This window comes from Natrix helvetica (assembly GCF_964273705.1).
Source record: "Natrix helvetica genome assembly, chromosome: 5".
Taxonomy (NCBI): Eukaryota; Metazoa; Chordata; class Lepidosauria; order Squamata; family Natricidae; genus Natrix; species Natrix helvetica.
Window position 1 is genome coordinate 25,074,310 of NC_138551.1, and position 16,626 is coordinate 25,090,935.

At 36.8% G+C, this 16,626-nt stretch overlaps 1 protein-coding gene across 4 annotated transcripts in view; it reads left to right on the forward strand.

Moving 5' to 3' along the window:
• The first annotated feature begins 383 nt into the window (after positions 1–383).
• LOC309393684 (NACHT, LRR and PYD domains-containing protein 1b allele 5-like) overlaps positions 384–16,626 on the forward strand; it is a 28,766-nt gene continuing 12,523 nt past the window's right edge. For 2 of the 4 annotated variants that reach the window (XM_081956151.1, XM_081956154.1), the window contains exons 1-12: positions 417–483; positions 5,774–5,805; positions 7,050–7,091; positions 8,800–8,847; positions 10,011–10,040; positions 12,266–12,313; positions 12,554–12,586; positions 12,680–12,723; positions 12,802–12,851; positions 14,547–14,764; positions 14,851–15,101; positions 16,319–16,450. In XM_081956151.1, the coding sequence (XP_081812277.1) occupies positions 446–483; positions 5,774–5,805; positions 7,050–7,091; positions 8,800–8,847; positions 10,011–10,040; positions 12,266–12,313; positions 12,554–12,586; positions 12,680–12,723; positions 12,802–12,851; positions 14,547–14,764; positions 14,851–15,101; positions 16,319–16,450 (966 nt within the window). In that variant the 5' untranslated portion in view covers positions 417–445. Of the gene's footprint in view, positions 484–5,773; positions 5,806–7,049; positions 7,092–8,799; positions 8,848–10,010; positions 10,041–12,265; positions 12,314–12,553; positions 12,587–12,679; positions 12,724–12,801; positions 12,852–14,546; positions 14,765–14,850; positions 15,102–16,318; positions 16,451–16,626 lie in introns of all 4 variants that reach the window. The other 2 variants (XM_081956153.1, XM_081956152.1) reach the window with 2 other exon arrangements.

The following is a 16,626-nucleotide window of genomic DNA, read 5'->3' on the forward strand; positions in this document are numbered from 1 at the left end:
TGTTTAAACCAAGTTAATGGCCCTTTAGGCTTCCTCCCCGTGAGTAGAGTTCGCTTTTTGAATAAAGTAAGAATTATATGTCACAGGAGGGGAGGCACTAGGACTTTAGAGATGCTTAGGTGGGGCATGGCCAAAAAAACCCCACTGGACTAGAGGAAGATGAGAACTTTTTTTCCTGAGAAAGGAGGTTAGGGACCAGGGTTCAATCCGTTAAAATGCCCCGGAGCCCTACGCTGCTCTCTTTCAGCACCTTCGGAGCGTTTGGCGCCTTTTTTCCTCCTTAATTGCTTCTCGGGTTCGTCTCGCTAAGCGCTGCCGCGGCACGTACAGGGAGGGGTTTCAGCCGCTTCTCCCCCGCCCCCTCCCCAAAGCCGCTCATCGGCCAATCAGCGCCGGCTCTGGGCAGCTTCTCTCTGTTCAGTGCGCTTCTGCCCTGCGTCCAAGGATGGCCAGCGAGCAGGAGTGCGGGCAGGTGCAGGGCAGGTGAGTCTCTCCCGGGCCGAGCAGGAACGAACGGACGCGCAAGCGGGGCAGACCTGGAAGCGCCGCGAGGGGAAACCCGAGTTGCCCGCCTTGGAAGGCTCGCCGCTCCCTGCGCTTATCAAAGCGCTTCGCCCGCGAGGCAAGGATGGGCAAGGGCGCGCGCGGCTCTCTTCCCTGCTGGCATCCGTCCCCAGCTCCTGGAGCAGCCAGGCAGCCCCGCTCCGCTCGGCGCTGCAACAAAGGAAAGGCGCCATTGCATAAAGCAGGAGAGCGGAGGAGGGCGGGGGTAGGTGGGTGGGGAGAGAAGGCAGGTGTTGGAGACCAAAAGGGAAAAAAAACAAAAATCAGGCGGGAAACTTTGGCGGCAGCCGGCCAGTCCCCGCGGCGCAAGAAAGAGGGTCGCTAAAGAAATGCAAGCCGGGGAGAGGAAGGCGATGCTTGCAGAAAGAAAAGCCTCAACAATAGGCAGCCCTCCATCCGAGGGAGGGTGCGCACGCGCGCGTGTGTGTGTTGACGGGCGGAGCGGAGAAAACGCCTCTCTCCAGCTTGGCGTCCTTTTTCTCTGACACGTGGGAAAGCTCCCTCCAGTTCTCGACCCCGAATCGCTTCTTTGAGGGGGATTGGGGAGGGAAAGGCGCGTCATGGGTTTCCTTTTGGTTCTGTGCGGGCTAGAGGACGAATCGTTCGTTCGTTTATTTTAATTTGTTTGACGCCCATCTCTGGCTGTGAGGCGATTCTGGGCGGTTTCCAGTTTATTACAACGAATTATTACGATTATTGAAAGTAAACTCCCCTCCTCTTCGAAGATGCAAGGCCCCGCATCCGTGTAACTTCCTGGACGGCAAAATTGACATTGTGCGATTGCTTTCTTCCTGGATCTGTTTTGTTTTTTTCTGTTTTCCTGCCTTCATCTGCAGTCTCGCTGGGTGATATCCCAGCGGTCTTCCGTGCAGATTTGACTCTTGGTTTTGGACAGCAGCCAGATATTCTCTTAATCGACATCTTTCCTTATTACTGTATTGTTGTTGTTTTTTTCCTGCGTGAGTGAAAGCCTGAGCTCAGATACAGTTTCCTGACTGGCACCAAGGCAGGATTATTTAACCTGGGTTATTTCATCCACATTGTGGCTTTTTTTAAAACCTCAGTTGACACAGGAAAATTGTTTGCAGACATCAAATACATCACTTAGGAGGCACAGATTGTAGTAACTGGTTTTTTTTTTTTTTTGCTTTTCAATAATAGCTGAAGTCAAATTGGTCTTCTTGAACATTATTATCCTGTTTCTTTAGCCATCCAAACTGATATTGGAAATCAGAAGGAAACCAGATCAAATCTTAGCGCAACTATTTCCCATTTTCCATTTCAATTTCCATCTTAAAACACAAACACACACACACGCACACTAAATCCAGAGAGAGAGAGAAAATGAAATAAAATTGTAGTCTTAGCAACATGCATTTTATAAAATAGGAAAAGAACCTTCAAGCTAATACTGTATACTAATTCATGAAAAACCTAATGTATTTTGAAAAAATTAAACGTAGCAGGAAAACCTACTGTATATACAAAGCTAGAAATAAACATTATGTACAAATGTAACAATTTTTTTCCTTAAAGTGTTCTTTGATAGCTAGTCAGGTTCCTCTCTCCTGCCTTCTCACCCGTTATCATTAATTTCAAAACTTTCTTTGACATTCTGTACTGTTAAGGCAAGTATAGCAAAGCACAACATATCTTAACAGATGCCCAACACTTGAACTTATAATTACGAGGAAGATGAAAGGATGTCTGGTCTGTTTGTGCCACCAATACTCATCAACAATCAAGACTGACTGAAATCCCCCCCTCCATACTTTCTCTTGCCATATTTCTTTTCCACAGTGAAGTGTATGTAGGTGCTACAGTCCTACCTATGAAAAGAGCCAAGAATCTCAGTAATACTTAAATTTTGAACTGGCACAAAGGAGTCTCACATTCAGATCTGTCCTTGGCCACAGAAGCTCACTGAAGGATTTTATATACTTAATCAACCCAAATTATTTTGAGAAAATAAAATTTTGAGGGAAGGAATACCGTGGCATTCCTAAAGGAAAAGTAGAATAGAATTTTTTTTAAATCCAGAAAAATTCTTGTGGAATTAGATTTAATTCATTAAAAATTTCAGAGAAGATTCTTTCAGACACCCCAAGAGGTCTAGGCTTCAGTAGATTTTATGCAGTATAAATATGAAAAATAATAAACTGGGTTGAAAAATAATGCCTAGAATGATTGAATGAATTGTGTTTGGGATCCCTGAACAGGCCATGATTATAAACTGCAATAGTAGGCTTATTGATGTTGCTTCATCAAAATCAAACAGACTATATATCTTAGGGCAATAGGTATACTGTGCTGTAATCTACAGTCCGTGTACATAATGGTAGTTTTTTGATCAAAGTTAAGAATATGCTAATGAAAACAAATCTGAACATAGATCTTTGTGACACCTTCATTACCACTTGTATTCATCTGTCTCTCAAACCAGTTTATATGTTCACAGATGGACTTTTAAGTTTGAGTTAAATATGTGCTTGGAGCACTGTAAGCCTGCTTCCCATTGGCCATAGCCCAATGGACATGCAATACATATGCTCTTTTTTTCCTCAAAGAAAGGAGACAAAGATGAGATCAATGCACAAGCAGACCTCAACTTACAATCACTACTGGGACCAGAATTCCTGTTGCTAAGCAAGGCAATTGTTAAATGAATTATACCTGATTTTACAATCTTTTTTGCATGGTTGTTACAGGATCACTGGAGTTGTTAAGTGAATCACATGGCCATTAAGCAAATTTTGCCTTCCCCATTGACTTTGCTTGTCAGAAGCTTGCCAGGAAGGTCACAAATGGCAATCAGATGACTCTGGAATGTTGCAACCATTATAAATATGTAACAGTTGCCAATCACCCAAATTCTGATCACATGACCACGAGGATGCTGTAACAGTTGTAAGTGTGAAGATGGGTTGTAACTAATTTTTTTCAGTGCTGTTGTAACTTTGAATGGTCACTTAAATGAATGGTTGTATGTCGAAGAGCTCCTGTTATGCATACATATATTATTTGCATCATTCATTGGTATGCAACAGCACAAATCTAGTGCTAGCTCAGGGGAATCTACAATGGAGAGTCAAAATCAATAAGATGGCAGAAGTAGCACTATGATTAAAAACTCATCCTCTCTTGTAAATGCATGTATAAAAGGGGAGGACATTTGACCATACCCCACCATTTGCAAATGTTGGCTTCCTTCATGGATCCCTGTGTTGTGTGAATAGGATAACTAGATTTCTTAAAAAGGTCTGCTTTCAACATTTAATTTTTATTGTTATTCTCAGTTGAAAACTGAGTAGCTCTTGCTTTGTTTCCCCCCCAAAAAGCTCAATATACATAATTAAGGCCTTTATTTAGCAATTTGCTCAATCCATGTCTGTGCTATTCTTAGTCTTATGAAACATGTCTATTATAAAATATTGGTGTCTAGACATGGGCATAATTTGATATTAATACTCAAATACTGATATCCCATATTAGGCCTGCTTTCTGATTTTTTGATACAAATACTTAATGAAATCCTCATAGTGTAAATCGAAGAGGTACTGGTACAGTATGGAACATTGTATTGTTTGTTTATTTGTTTGTATTCCACTTTTATTATTTTTACAAACATCTCAAGGCAGCAACAATATCCTTACTCTTATTTTCATTTTTTTGTTTTTGTTTTGTTTTTGTTTTTTATTGGATTTATATGCTGCTTTTCTCCCAAAGGACTCAGGCCGGCGTACAACATTAAAAAATTTTCCTCATGACAATCTTGATTTGGGCTGAAAGAGAAAGTGATTCATCCAAGGTCACCCAGCTGGTTTTCATGGCTAAGGCATGAAATAGTAAAAATAGCAACCAAAGTAATTAAACCTAGATATGCAATAATCAAAACACAATAAATGAGATTATAAAAATGCTTTAGAAAATGAGTCTATAAGCTGTAGTATAGATTTTAGTATTTCTTAAAATTAATTCCATTGATATAATTTAAACAATATCAACACTGAATTTATATAACAGTATTATTATTGAATAGTTTATTCTCTGCAGCTTGTTTAGTTATCTCATAGAAACAGTCAGTTAACAGAATGCAAAGGAAAATAGAGTGTATGAGTCTTTCTCTTATCTTTCCAGACTTTGAATAATTTGCACTATCTTACCCACACAACATATGTGTGAATTCTGACTATCATAGTTGATAGTCAAGTTTTCATAAGCCTACTTTTACCGGTACTTCCTTCTAAAAACATACTGAGACCCAATATGATACCATTATTGAGTTGTTTGTTAAAATAGAAAGTATAAATGCTGCATTTCAGGGTTTTAAAAAAAAATATTGTGTTGGATAAAGTTTATATCTGTATTGCTATTTGATCCTTGTTAAATGGAAATATGCTACTGGCAGTTGGATATGTAAAGTAGTCCAGTAAACTGGTAAACTGAATTGGAAAATGGAATTGCCATTTCAGTGTGCCTGGATAAAAGTATACGTAGCTACAGTAAATGTACACATTTATAAGAGGAATGTATAATAAAAAAGAGGACACATTAGCATTGTTTGCATACATATTGGACATTTTGAAAACAACTATATAATTTTATAGCAGTATCATATCAGATAAGATTTTCTATATTTCTAAGTTATATGACTAGATACCCTGTGTATTTGCTTTGCTTGCTTTTTGTTTTTGAGATGAAAAGTGTTGATGGTCCTTTGTGGCACATTCTTAGGATTTTTCTAATAGGAAAAGTCTTCAAATGGAACACTTTGCAAAAAGAAGAATATAATGTAGCCTATCTTGACATAATCTCTGCTACAGTAAGAATCCTGCGATGAATTATTCCAGATGGTATATAAAACTATATGCTGTGTAACATTTGAGATGTATCCAAATTGAAGTTGCACATTCATATATTAATCAGCTTTAGAGAGAGATTTCTATTGAATCCTTAGTCTAGTAATTCTGGCACAGAGCTTGGATTGTTGATTAAAGAACCTATAGAACTTTTACTAAACAAAAGTCTCATTCATACGTTTGTGAAGCAGATCTGTCTACAATGGTATGGTTTTATATGATGGGCAACAAAGAAATGGTTTAAATGTATGAATGAATGCACCCACTTTTCTTACTAAGAATGCATTTAATACTATTTAATGCTACAAAGGATCTCATCTATTTAAATATTAATTTTTGTTTTTTTTCAGTGAATCTGATGGTACCTCCGAGGATGACAAAGGTAAGTAATTTTTCAAAAATGTATAATTCTGTTTATTAGTAAGGATAAATTAATTAATTAAATATCATTATTTATTTATTTCCTGGGAAGCTGAGGTTGAAGAGAAAAGGGAAAGAGGGTGTCAGAAGAAGAAACCTATCTAAACAAAATAGATTATTGAAAACAAAGAAAATTTAGGGTTTCAGAAAGAAAGAAAATAGTGTCTCCACTGATATTTGCTTCTTGCTTTGCTCATGCTTACTATGCCTTCACTGGCATTGAATGCAGCAGATTATTCCTGTATAATATGCTAGGTCCTCTGGTGCAGCCATCTTGATAATTTCTGGATAATTTCCTCAGGATTTAATAATGGAAAGGTGGCATTTTGTACCATCCTTCATAATAAGGCATTTGTGTTGTTGTTATTGAAACCCTGAAATCCTCATAATAAGCATTGGTGTTGTTGTTATTGAAACCCTGGATTTGATTAAATTTATTTTGATTGCAGGATCTAACCTGGATTGGTTTTCAGGATCAGAACTTTAGTCTTCCGAGCTTTCAGATTCATACTGGAGCCCATCTTTAGGAAACTTCTCTCTACCACAATGTATGCTTTGGGCTATTCTATATGAAGTATTTATGTGGTACCTGGTTGTATGTGGCTTTTTATTTGTTGATTGGGGTGTTGTTGATTGGATTATTAAATTATTGGGTTAATAGGCACCACATAAACACTATGATTAGAGTACACCAAAGCACAGATTCTGGTAGAAAGAAGTTCCCTGAGGATGGGCTCCAGCATGAGTCCAAAAGTGTAGAAGACTAAACCTCTGATTCCAGTGACCGACCCAGATTGGATCCTGCAACATTATCCTGGGATGTGTATAATTGCTTTCATTCCCTTTGACTGGTCTAGACTGATCTATAAACAGCTAGAAGCAGTAACTTTCTGTATAGAGTTCTTGGTGCTTTGTGAACTTGGTTGCTTACTTTACACTGATGATGTTACCTAGTTGGGTAATGCAACATCTGCAAGCAATGACCAAGCTCACAGAGCACCAAAACCTCCACAGTTCAACCTTGAACTGTATATATTCTCTTTTATTAGAGTACATTTTTCACCATACCTATGGATGGCAGATCAAATTGGAGATATGCAAAGTAGATTATTTAGGTTCCCATTTTTTTATCAGCAGCTCTTCCTAAATAAATGCTAGCTTAACAGTTGTTGGCTAAGCTAACTGCTTCATTCTGTATAATGATAGGGCTTCCCTTGGTTCAAAACGTACTGGCCTCTATGGGAGGAGGTAAGATATTTTTATTGATTCTTCTTCCCCTGAAGAAAAAGGTATTGTGCTTTAAAGTATATCTCCAATCAATCGAAACAGATTTTCATGGTTTCATTGGATGAATAAATTGGATAGAAATTGCTCCCTTCCTTCCTTCAAATCAATTGTTACAGTCTGACTTTAGCAGTCTTGTTTCCATCCAGACCAATTATTCCATTCTGAAACATTTATCTTGTACTATTCTTCCTTTCTCAATTATGATTGTTATCTTATGTAATCCTTTTTTAAAATTTACTCTTGATTCAGATGACTCTATTAATTTTTTTAAAAAAATTCTGATATGACAATCAAATTCTGTGGGTCTTGTTTTTGCATTTGTAACACTTACAGTGTGTTTGCCATATAAACTCATTTTCCCCTGAGGTTCTCATTCTTTCTCATAATGTCTTGGGAAACGGTTTCAAATTATCTCTGCCACCTTGTGATGTTGTTGATTAAGATGAAGTCCTGGCCAGCTCTGCATTAAAGGCTGATGAACAAATGTACAAATGAAGTATAAAAATGACTAATGTATGTTTCCTTTTTTTGAATGGGATCACAAATTATTACCTAGAAATAACTTTTTAAAAATTGGTTAAATAGATGGTAGCAAATGGGCTTTAGTGTATTTTACTACATTTTGGCATGGGTATTCTTTGTTCTTTAAACTTGCTAATGCAATTTTAGGGATATGCTACAGTTCCTATATATTCCCATTTCAAAATTAAGGAAAAATTTTAGCTCCATAACAGTAATGCATTTGTAGCTGGGAAGAATCCATAGGCAACAAAACAAAAAACAAAGGGAATATGTGACCTCTTGTGACCTTGGGTTGCCCCTTTTTAAAAGAGACAATAGATATTTCATTTTGCATTATTTTCCACCTAATTAGATGGTTCCACCTGTAACAAAAAAGATGAAGATTTTGCACAAGAAAATAAATTGAGAAAATTGCACAGGAAAATAAATTACAATCTTTCAGATAATAACGGCTGTTGAAAATGACTGCCAGATGATAAATGTTTTAGTTTTAGTGTATTATGTCTTCATTGTTTCTGGTTTTCAGTTATTGTTACTTTTTGAAATTGATTATGTCCTTGTATGAGGACATAAATCCTCATTTGGATTTCATCCAAACAAATTGGAGCAAGGAGTAAGGAGGAAAAATGAGTGATTAATTTTGAAAAAAATCTCATATAAAGCTTTTTCCATAGCATAATTACACCTGACAGCTAAGGGCTTAACTAAAAGTAATGCAAATTTGTTAACATTTTTTAAAGTAATAGAACCTATGTGCAACATTAATGCATAAATATTTTTGTGTCATGTAATTGTAGTTATTGAAATATTCTTTCCCCACTTGGTGTAATCCCAGCCAAAGGATCTTTAGGTGCAGTTTTCTTTAACAATGTCTATATTTAGCCTATGATGTAGTTTACCTTAAAACTAATGAGTAAGTAAAATATAGGTTGCAGTGTCCAAATTATTGTGGATCACTAAGGAATCTTTAAAGTGATCTCATAAGAGTTTGTATAAATAGTAAAACTCATCAGTTTTCCTCTATACAGTACCATTTTCTTCTAAGTTCAGAACTAGATTGAGCAAATGTTAAATATTCAATGGTCTCATTTTAATCTACAGAATTGTTTAACTGTTACTAAGACAAATACATTTTCATTTTATGAAGGTAACGACAGTTCCAGCAGTGACTCAGAGACCTCCGAAAGCGAATCAGGTCAGTAATTATGCAGCTACATTTCATGTATATAAATAATTAATTGGTAATTTTATGTGTTTGTGTGGGAATCATAAAGGAAAATTTTTCTTTTCAAACGATTCCTAAAGAACTGAATAAGTTAAATGAACATAGAATTCTTCCTCCTCCCCATTTGGGGGCACAGTTGAAAATCTGAGAAAGGCAAGGAAAAGGGAATAAATAGGAATATGTCCTATTTTAATATTTTAAATGTTATTGAACTGCAGCAAGAAGCTATGTACAGGTAGTCCTCGACTTATGACCATAACTGAGCCCAAATTTTCCATTGCTAAGCAAGAGAGCTGTTAAATGAGTTTTGTCCCATTTATGACCTTGCTTGCCACAGTTGTTGACTGAATCACTGCAGTTCCTAAGTTAATAACATGGTTGTTTAGTGAATCTGACTTCCCCCATTGACTTTGCTTGTCAGAGGGTCACAAAAAGGGATGACATGACCCAGGACACTGCAGTCATTGTGTAAACATATCACTTGCTAAGTATCTGAATTTTGATCACATGACCAAAATGAGATGCTGCATGTGAAAAGTGTGTGAACAATGGTCATAAGTTCTCTTTTTAAAATACCGTTACAACTTTGAATGATCACTAAATGAATGGTTGTAAGTCAAGAGCTACCTGTATTTATTTTATTTATTTATTTAGTTTGTCACTCATGTAAAAAGATAACAGGAATAAGAATAAACATGAATAAGAACACAAGAAATGGGTACAAATAAATGGGGACAGTAGGACAGGGACGTTAGGCACGCTGGTGTGTTTATGCAAAATAATAATAATAATATGCAAAAGCGTTTTGCCTTTTACTATTTTTATAACTTTACTTGGTATATGTTGTTGCCATGGCGAGTGATATTTTATCTCAGCAAACAGTTTTCTGTTTCAAACATAATATATGTTCACATGAGATTCCATGTCAGAGTGCCATGAGGGCAGGTCCTTTGAGATTGGCAGGAAAAGTGACAAAACAGGAAAGTCAGGAAAAGAATTGAAGGAAATGGTGGCTGCCACTGAGTGGCAAATATAGCCTTATGCACATGTTTTAACATTTATGCTTATTTTTATTTAAAACAAACAAGGTAACAAATCTTTCTGTCTCACCAAGTCAGCCTTTTTATTTACAGAGACAAATGAGACAAATGAAAATGAACCACGTGGGTATCCTTTATTTATTATTAATTGTAGTGTTTGTGTGGGAAAGCTCTAACAGAATTGCTGTGCAAGATGGCAAGAAGATACTTAGAAATAAAAGCAAATTATTTGACTGTTTGTGTTACGAAGGGCATAAGATAATTTGAAAAGGTATGGTACTTGCTTATTATAGTTAAAGCTTCAGAAAGTATCTTTTTACTATTTTACTACCACAAATAATGCTATTTTCCCTCAGATTAAGACTTGAGGAAATTATGCTTAAATTCATTAAATGGTAATAAATATAATAGTTAGGTGGAACTCTCATACTCTGATTGCCAGAGAATGAGGATGATACTTCTCATTCAGATAGTCCTGTATTACTTCAATTTGTAATACAGCCTACTCATTACAGTGATAAGTTGTGATGGTCATAAAGCAGGTCATCATGAGATTGTGGTTTTTTTAACCAAGGCAACCTGGTCTGCCCTGGAATGGAGCATAGTGCTTCTGCTTTCGCCTTTCAGCCTCAATCCAGGAGCCTTCTCAAGCAGTCACTTTCGCGACAAACTATTTTCGTGTTAATTTTGTATTTACCGACAAAGAAATAAAAGGAGACTAGTATAGGTCTATTTCAAGCTATTTAGCTCTCGTCGGCTAGTCATACTCTTCTGGGATTTGAACCTGAGCTGCTTACATATTAAGTAGATGTATTAACCTCTAAGCCACAAGCTCTCCTTGCTTTGTTGGCTATACCAGGGGAGAGATCAAGTGTTTTCTATCAGGGCAACCAGGTCTACCCAAATATGTGCCTCTACTCAGCACAGCATCAGGCGAGGAAAAGCTGAGGGAACGGCTGTTGGAAGTAGCACTCTGAATTTCAAAAGACTTGGTTCTAATCAGGTGGGCTCTTGTTCTTTAATCATACAAACAGAAACAAGTATCTATCGTCAATGTGTAATATTTGACTTACAAATTTTAGGATCAAATATGTTTTGTCTGTGGTATTCTTGAGAATTAAAAAAAAAAGTCCAGACTAAATAAGTGAAAAAATTACAGGAAATGACTTAACATGCAAAAGTTTAGGCACTTGTGGTTTGTGTATCTTTAAGTGAACAGAAGCTGACCCAATGTCTGTTTAAGAGAACATATTTTTGGCAAATTTGAATGCGTGCTTACTTGCATAGTATGTTCGTTGTTTATTTACAGATTCCGTTTTTATTTAAAGTGACTATTGCAGATGCAAAAAAATTGATCCCTCAATCCAATACTTTGTAACATCTCCTTTGGCAAGAAGAATAATTTCCAAATGTTTTCTTATTCTTCCCTTTCCTGTTATTTTGATTCTTTCAAGAAACATTAATTCCTTGCAACAGACCTACCATTCTCCTAGTACAGTGATGGCGAACCTTTTTTGGCTTGCGTGCCACAAGTGGGGGGAGCGCAGGGGGGTCGTGTGCGGGCGTGCTGCACCCATAATGCAACGCGCGACCCCCCAGTGCGCTTGCGCGCACAAGGCGTGATCCCCCCCATTTTTACATCCTTTTTTCGCCCTACCCAGGGTCCAGAGGCTTTATAGGAGCCCGGGGAGGGCAAAAAGAGCCTCCCCCGCCCCTCCGGAGGCTTCAGGGACCGTCCGGAGGCTTCCCTGAAGCCTTCGGAGCGCTTAAAACCACCCTCCGAGCAAACAGGAAATGACTTCTGGGTTGCTCGGAGGGTCATTTTAAGCGTTCCGAAGGCTTCAGGGACTGTCCGGAGGCTTCCCTGATGCCTTGGAGCACTTAAAACGACCCTCCGACCCTCTGACAGGGCAGCGCCTTGCGTGCCCTGACAAATGGCTCCGCGTGCCACTTGTGGCACGCGTGCCATAGGTTCGCCATCACTGTCCTAGTACTAGCATGCTTCAAAATCACCCCATCCATTTCCCTATCTGTAATAAATACTTGACCAAGGTTTCCAAATGAATTATAATTCTTTTGTACCACTTATGTGTAACTTGCAATTGCAATAAATGTAACAAAGATATTAAATATATTTTCCCAGGATTTTGGCAAATAAAGCATAGGCAATTAATTAAAATAAAATGCATGGGACCTGGGGCGAGAATCTAAAAGGTAAAAGCATTTATTAAAAAGAATCTGATATGATTCCTCAAATGACAGGAATCATTCATATGTTATATTTTATTAATGATTTTTAAAATCCTATCTGATTCAGTGTATAATTCACTTTATTATTATTTTTACAGTTGAAGAAGCAGAAGAGAAAGAGTTACAGCTGTATTGCAGTAAATCAGGTACAGACATTGTATATTTCACAATGTGGCCCAGAATTTTGGAAAATGGAGCACAGGCAATGAATAAAAGTTAATTAATTCATTAAATGGGGATGGGAGATCTAAAAGGACAAAGCACTTACATGAACCTGATACAATCTCAGAGGACAGGAGTCATTCCAATGTTATGTTTTGATAACAATTTTAAAAAATGTATCTGATTTATGTTTTTTTTTTTTTTTTTTACAATTGGACAACCAGAAGAAAAAGAGTTGCAGAATGGTGGTGAATCCGGTATGCACCCTTAGAAGATAGTATATTTTGAAATGTTAAAAGAGTTTTAAATTTTTTTTAATAATCTAATTTTGTTTTATTGTTTCGTTTTAGAAGTTAGCATCCAGCAATGCTGTAAACACTGCATAATCCAAAAAGTAGGTTTGGAAATTTCAAATTGCCTTAAATCTTAATTCATAAATATGAATTAATTCATATTTTCTTTTCTTTTAAAGAAGCAACATGAACAAGTTACTCCCAGAAGATTTCTGAAAGGACAGTTTTGGTAGCTATTATCTATTATTATTATAACTGGAAACATTTCTGGAATTGTTTATTCTATATATATATATATATGCTTTGCAAAGATTGTATACTGAAATATATGAAGCCATATATAACATTTCTGGAATTGTTTATTATATATATATAATATATATATATAAGAAAAAACTTCCTCCCTTTTCCAGCACCTTAAAGCTACAGGACATGAAATCAACTTTGAAGGAGCCAGGTTAATCTCCAAAACAGAACACCTCAACAAGACAATAATTATGGAAGCCATCGAAATAGAGAAACACCCCCACAACATGAATAAACGTGATGATACCTCCCGCCTACCAAACATCTGGAAACCAGCCCTAGCCAACAAACGAACACCACCCACCACCCAAGCCGTTACAATACAAAACAACAATGCACACACAGCCAGCACCAATCAGCACCAATCTACCAATCATGATACAATCACACAACCAATCATTCCACTTACTGAAACAAAGCCAGCACCCCCTCCCCTCCCACCAAGATTTACAGAAAGACAGCAGCTCCGTTCCCATTTTAAGCCCAAGCCCAAAAATGGCAAGTGAGATCTTGCCGAAACGTTGCAAAGACAATCTCAATCTTACACGGGAAAAGACCCGAATACAACAAAACAAGCATACCTACAACCGTGAAAATCTACGAAAACAAATATATATATTTGTTGTGTGTGTGTGTGTGTGTGTGTGTGTGTGTTGTGCTGATTTTCTGCCTGGATGGTCTTCTGTGATGAGCCGAATGACAGAAAGAGGAAGTAGTGAGCTTCCTCCCATATTTGGGCATACCAGGGGTTGTAACACAAATATATCTAGATCTAGATCTAGATAGATATAGATATAGATATAGAATAAACAATTTCAGAAATGTTATATATGGCTTCATATATTTCAGTGTACAATCTTTGCAAAGCAAATTGTGTATTTTGAAATTATGAAAAGAAAGTCCACTTCATAGAAGATGGAAATTATGAACTTACTAGTATATTTTGTATCTTACTGTTACTTATTAAAAGTACATTAAAATACATTCATTATCATTATGTGAAATATAACAAACATAGTCTAAGAGGCTAATATTATTATGTACACTAATTATACTATGCACACAAACACACACATATTAGTGTGTATGTGTGTGTGAATGTGTGTATACACACACACACGCAAATAATACATAAACACACAGTATGTGTATGGGCGTGTGTGGGCGTATATTATTATATATATATATATATATATATGTATGTATGTATGTATGTATGTATGTATGTATGTATGTATGTATGTATATATTTATCAGCACAAATGCAACATACACACACACACACATACAGTATATATATATATATTTCTAATTACAGTATATTAATAGGTAACAATCTGTTTGCTAAGAGTTTTTGCACTGAAAAATAACATTTGTGACTTTCATCTTTTTTGTATTGTTAAGAAATGGTTTGCATGACAATTTCAAGACATTTTTAATTAGCATATTATTTTAGATGCAAAAGTCAACAATAGATTATCTTAATGCTCATAGGCAGAAGAAGTATGCTAGCACCAATATTCCCTCTTATGTGTTTTTAATTATTTATATGGAAAGATAAAAAACTACAAATATCATTTAGAGTTTCAGAGTTATCTTTTGTATGTCATTTGTTTAGCTTGAAGCTGGATTGTGAAGGAACTTTTGAATGTACAGCGACAGGGTTAATTTTCGAAGTAACCAGATCTGTTACCATTGAATATTCAGTTTTGTCTTGGACCAAATATGCTGCTTATGTTAAAGAACCTTGGATTGTCGTGGGCCCTATATTTGATATCAAATGTTCCTCTTCTGCTCTTACTTCGATTCAGTTTCCACACACACTCTGCCTAAATGGTAAGATTCATTGCGAATTATCTCATTTATATATGTATTGTGGCACCTTCTTTCGAAAGTTCTAACATTTTGGAATTTGTGTGCAGATCACTTGTCTGAGAAGGCCTTCAAAGTATTCCATTTCAAAAAGAATAGTCCGGAATTTGAAAGCTCCATTGATCATTCAACCACACATGTCAAGTGGCATGTGAGCTCACTATCTCCAGTTGGACCAGTAATTGAGAGATATGATCCAGTATATTATCATGGGGTCGTCATTTTATATAAAGTTATCAACAATCATCCTTCCTTGAAATTCCGTGTATATATAGCTACAAATAACAATTCCTTTATAAAGGTAAGATCAACTATTTTTTTCTTTTTTGGAAAAATAAACGCTTCATCTTTTTAAAGGCAGAAGCTTTGATTGTACGTGGGTTTAAGTCAGAGTGGGTTCCTACCGGTTTGGAGTGGTTTGGCCAAGTAGGTTGTAACTTGGCCTGCCACGCCCCCAAACAGGTTCTATTGGTGGCACCGCCATCTTGATTTTCAGTTCTGCACATGCGCAAAACAATCTTCATTGCAAAAATTTATATATTTTTTCCTTTTCTAACATTGTGCGCACGCACAGACCTTTTTAGGTGCAAGTGCGTATGTGTGCGGAGTGTACGCGCGCAAAAATATTTGCACACTGAACCGGCAGTAATGCCGGCAGGAACCCACCCCTGGTTTAAGTTCACCCAACCTGGATCAGCTGGGTGACATTCAGGAGATTGAAATGCCATTTTGAATTTCAGTTTCTGCTGTACTTCTTATCATTATTTTATTTTATCTTATTGAATAATGTACATATACTTTATTTTAACTTATTTTATTTTTTAATTTATTTAATTTGTTTTTATTGTACTTTTAAAGATTTTGTTTGTGACCCAAAAGAAAAATAAAACAGTGAGAAATCTTGCCAAACAAAGGCTAGGCAGATAGCTAAATTAAATGCTATGTTAATACTGTATACCAGTTCTGAATTCTGCACATTTCTAGGGTTCCTATGCTTAAAACTAGGAAAGTACAGTTTCTTTCTAACAAAACAAATGGGAGCCAAAATACCAATATAACGAATGAATCAGTGGTGGGTTCCGGATCCCGGCGCAACCGATACCCTGCGACGGGGCTGGGCGTCCACCACATGCACATGCACTGCAAACACATGCACACCACCGCCCTGCGATGCTCCAGCTGCTCAGTGGAGCGTCGTGCAGGTGCTGTACGCTGTGTATGCGTGCACAAATGGCCCGGTTGTGTCAAATATAGGTAAGGAACGCCGGCAGATGGGTGGGCCCTCTGAAGCACTGTACTGTAACAGTGCCTGCTGCTCCCAGCAGACACTGGTATGTCCGTACCGGGGCATACCGGCTGTAACTCACCACTGAAATGAATTTAAAATATTGGACAGGTAGGATATCTTAACTCCATTTTAGATTGAAATACATTAATAAACTGTATATCTATTCTAATATGTCTATTATTCTTCTTCCATTTCTTCATATGGATAAAAAGCTTTGGTTTAATTTCTAGGATATATCCAAAACTGTAAGACGATCTCTTAATAAATTCATAAAAATTGAAAAACCTCCTTGTCATAAATTATTGCAAAATGGAAAGAAATACAGATTAACTAGTGATCCAGAAGCTGACATAACCCCTGAGGTATGTTTCTCATTCTTTTATAATTGGTTTGTCAACATATATAGAGTTTGTGAAACATGAAAATATCATCATTTGCACTTTCAATTTTGTTATTTTAAGTGAGCCTTTGGTATGATAACAGCATGTACAGCAAAATATTTTATTCATTAATAACAAAGTACTTTAAAGAAGAAACG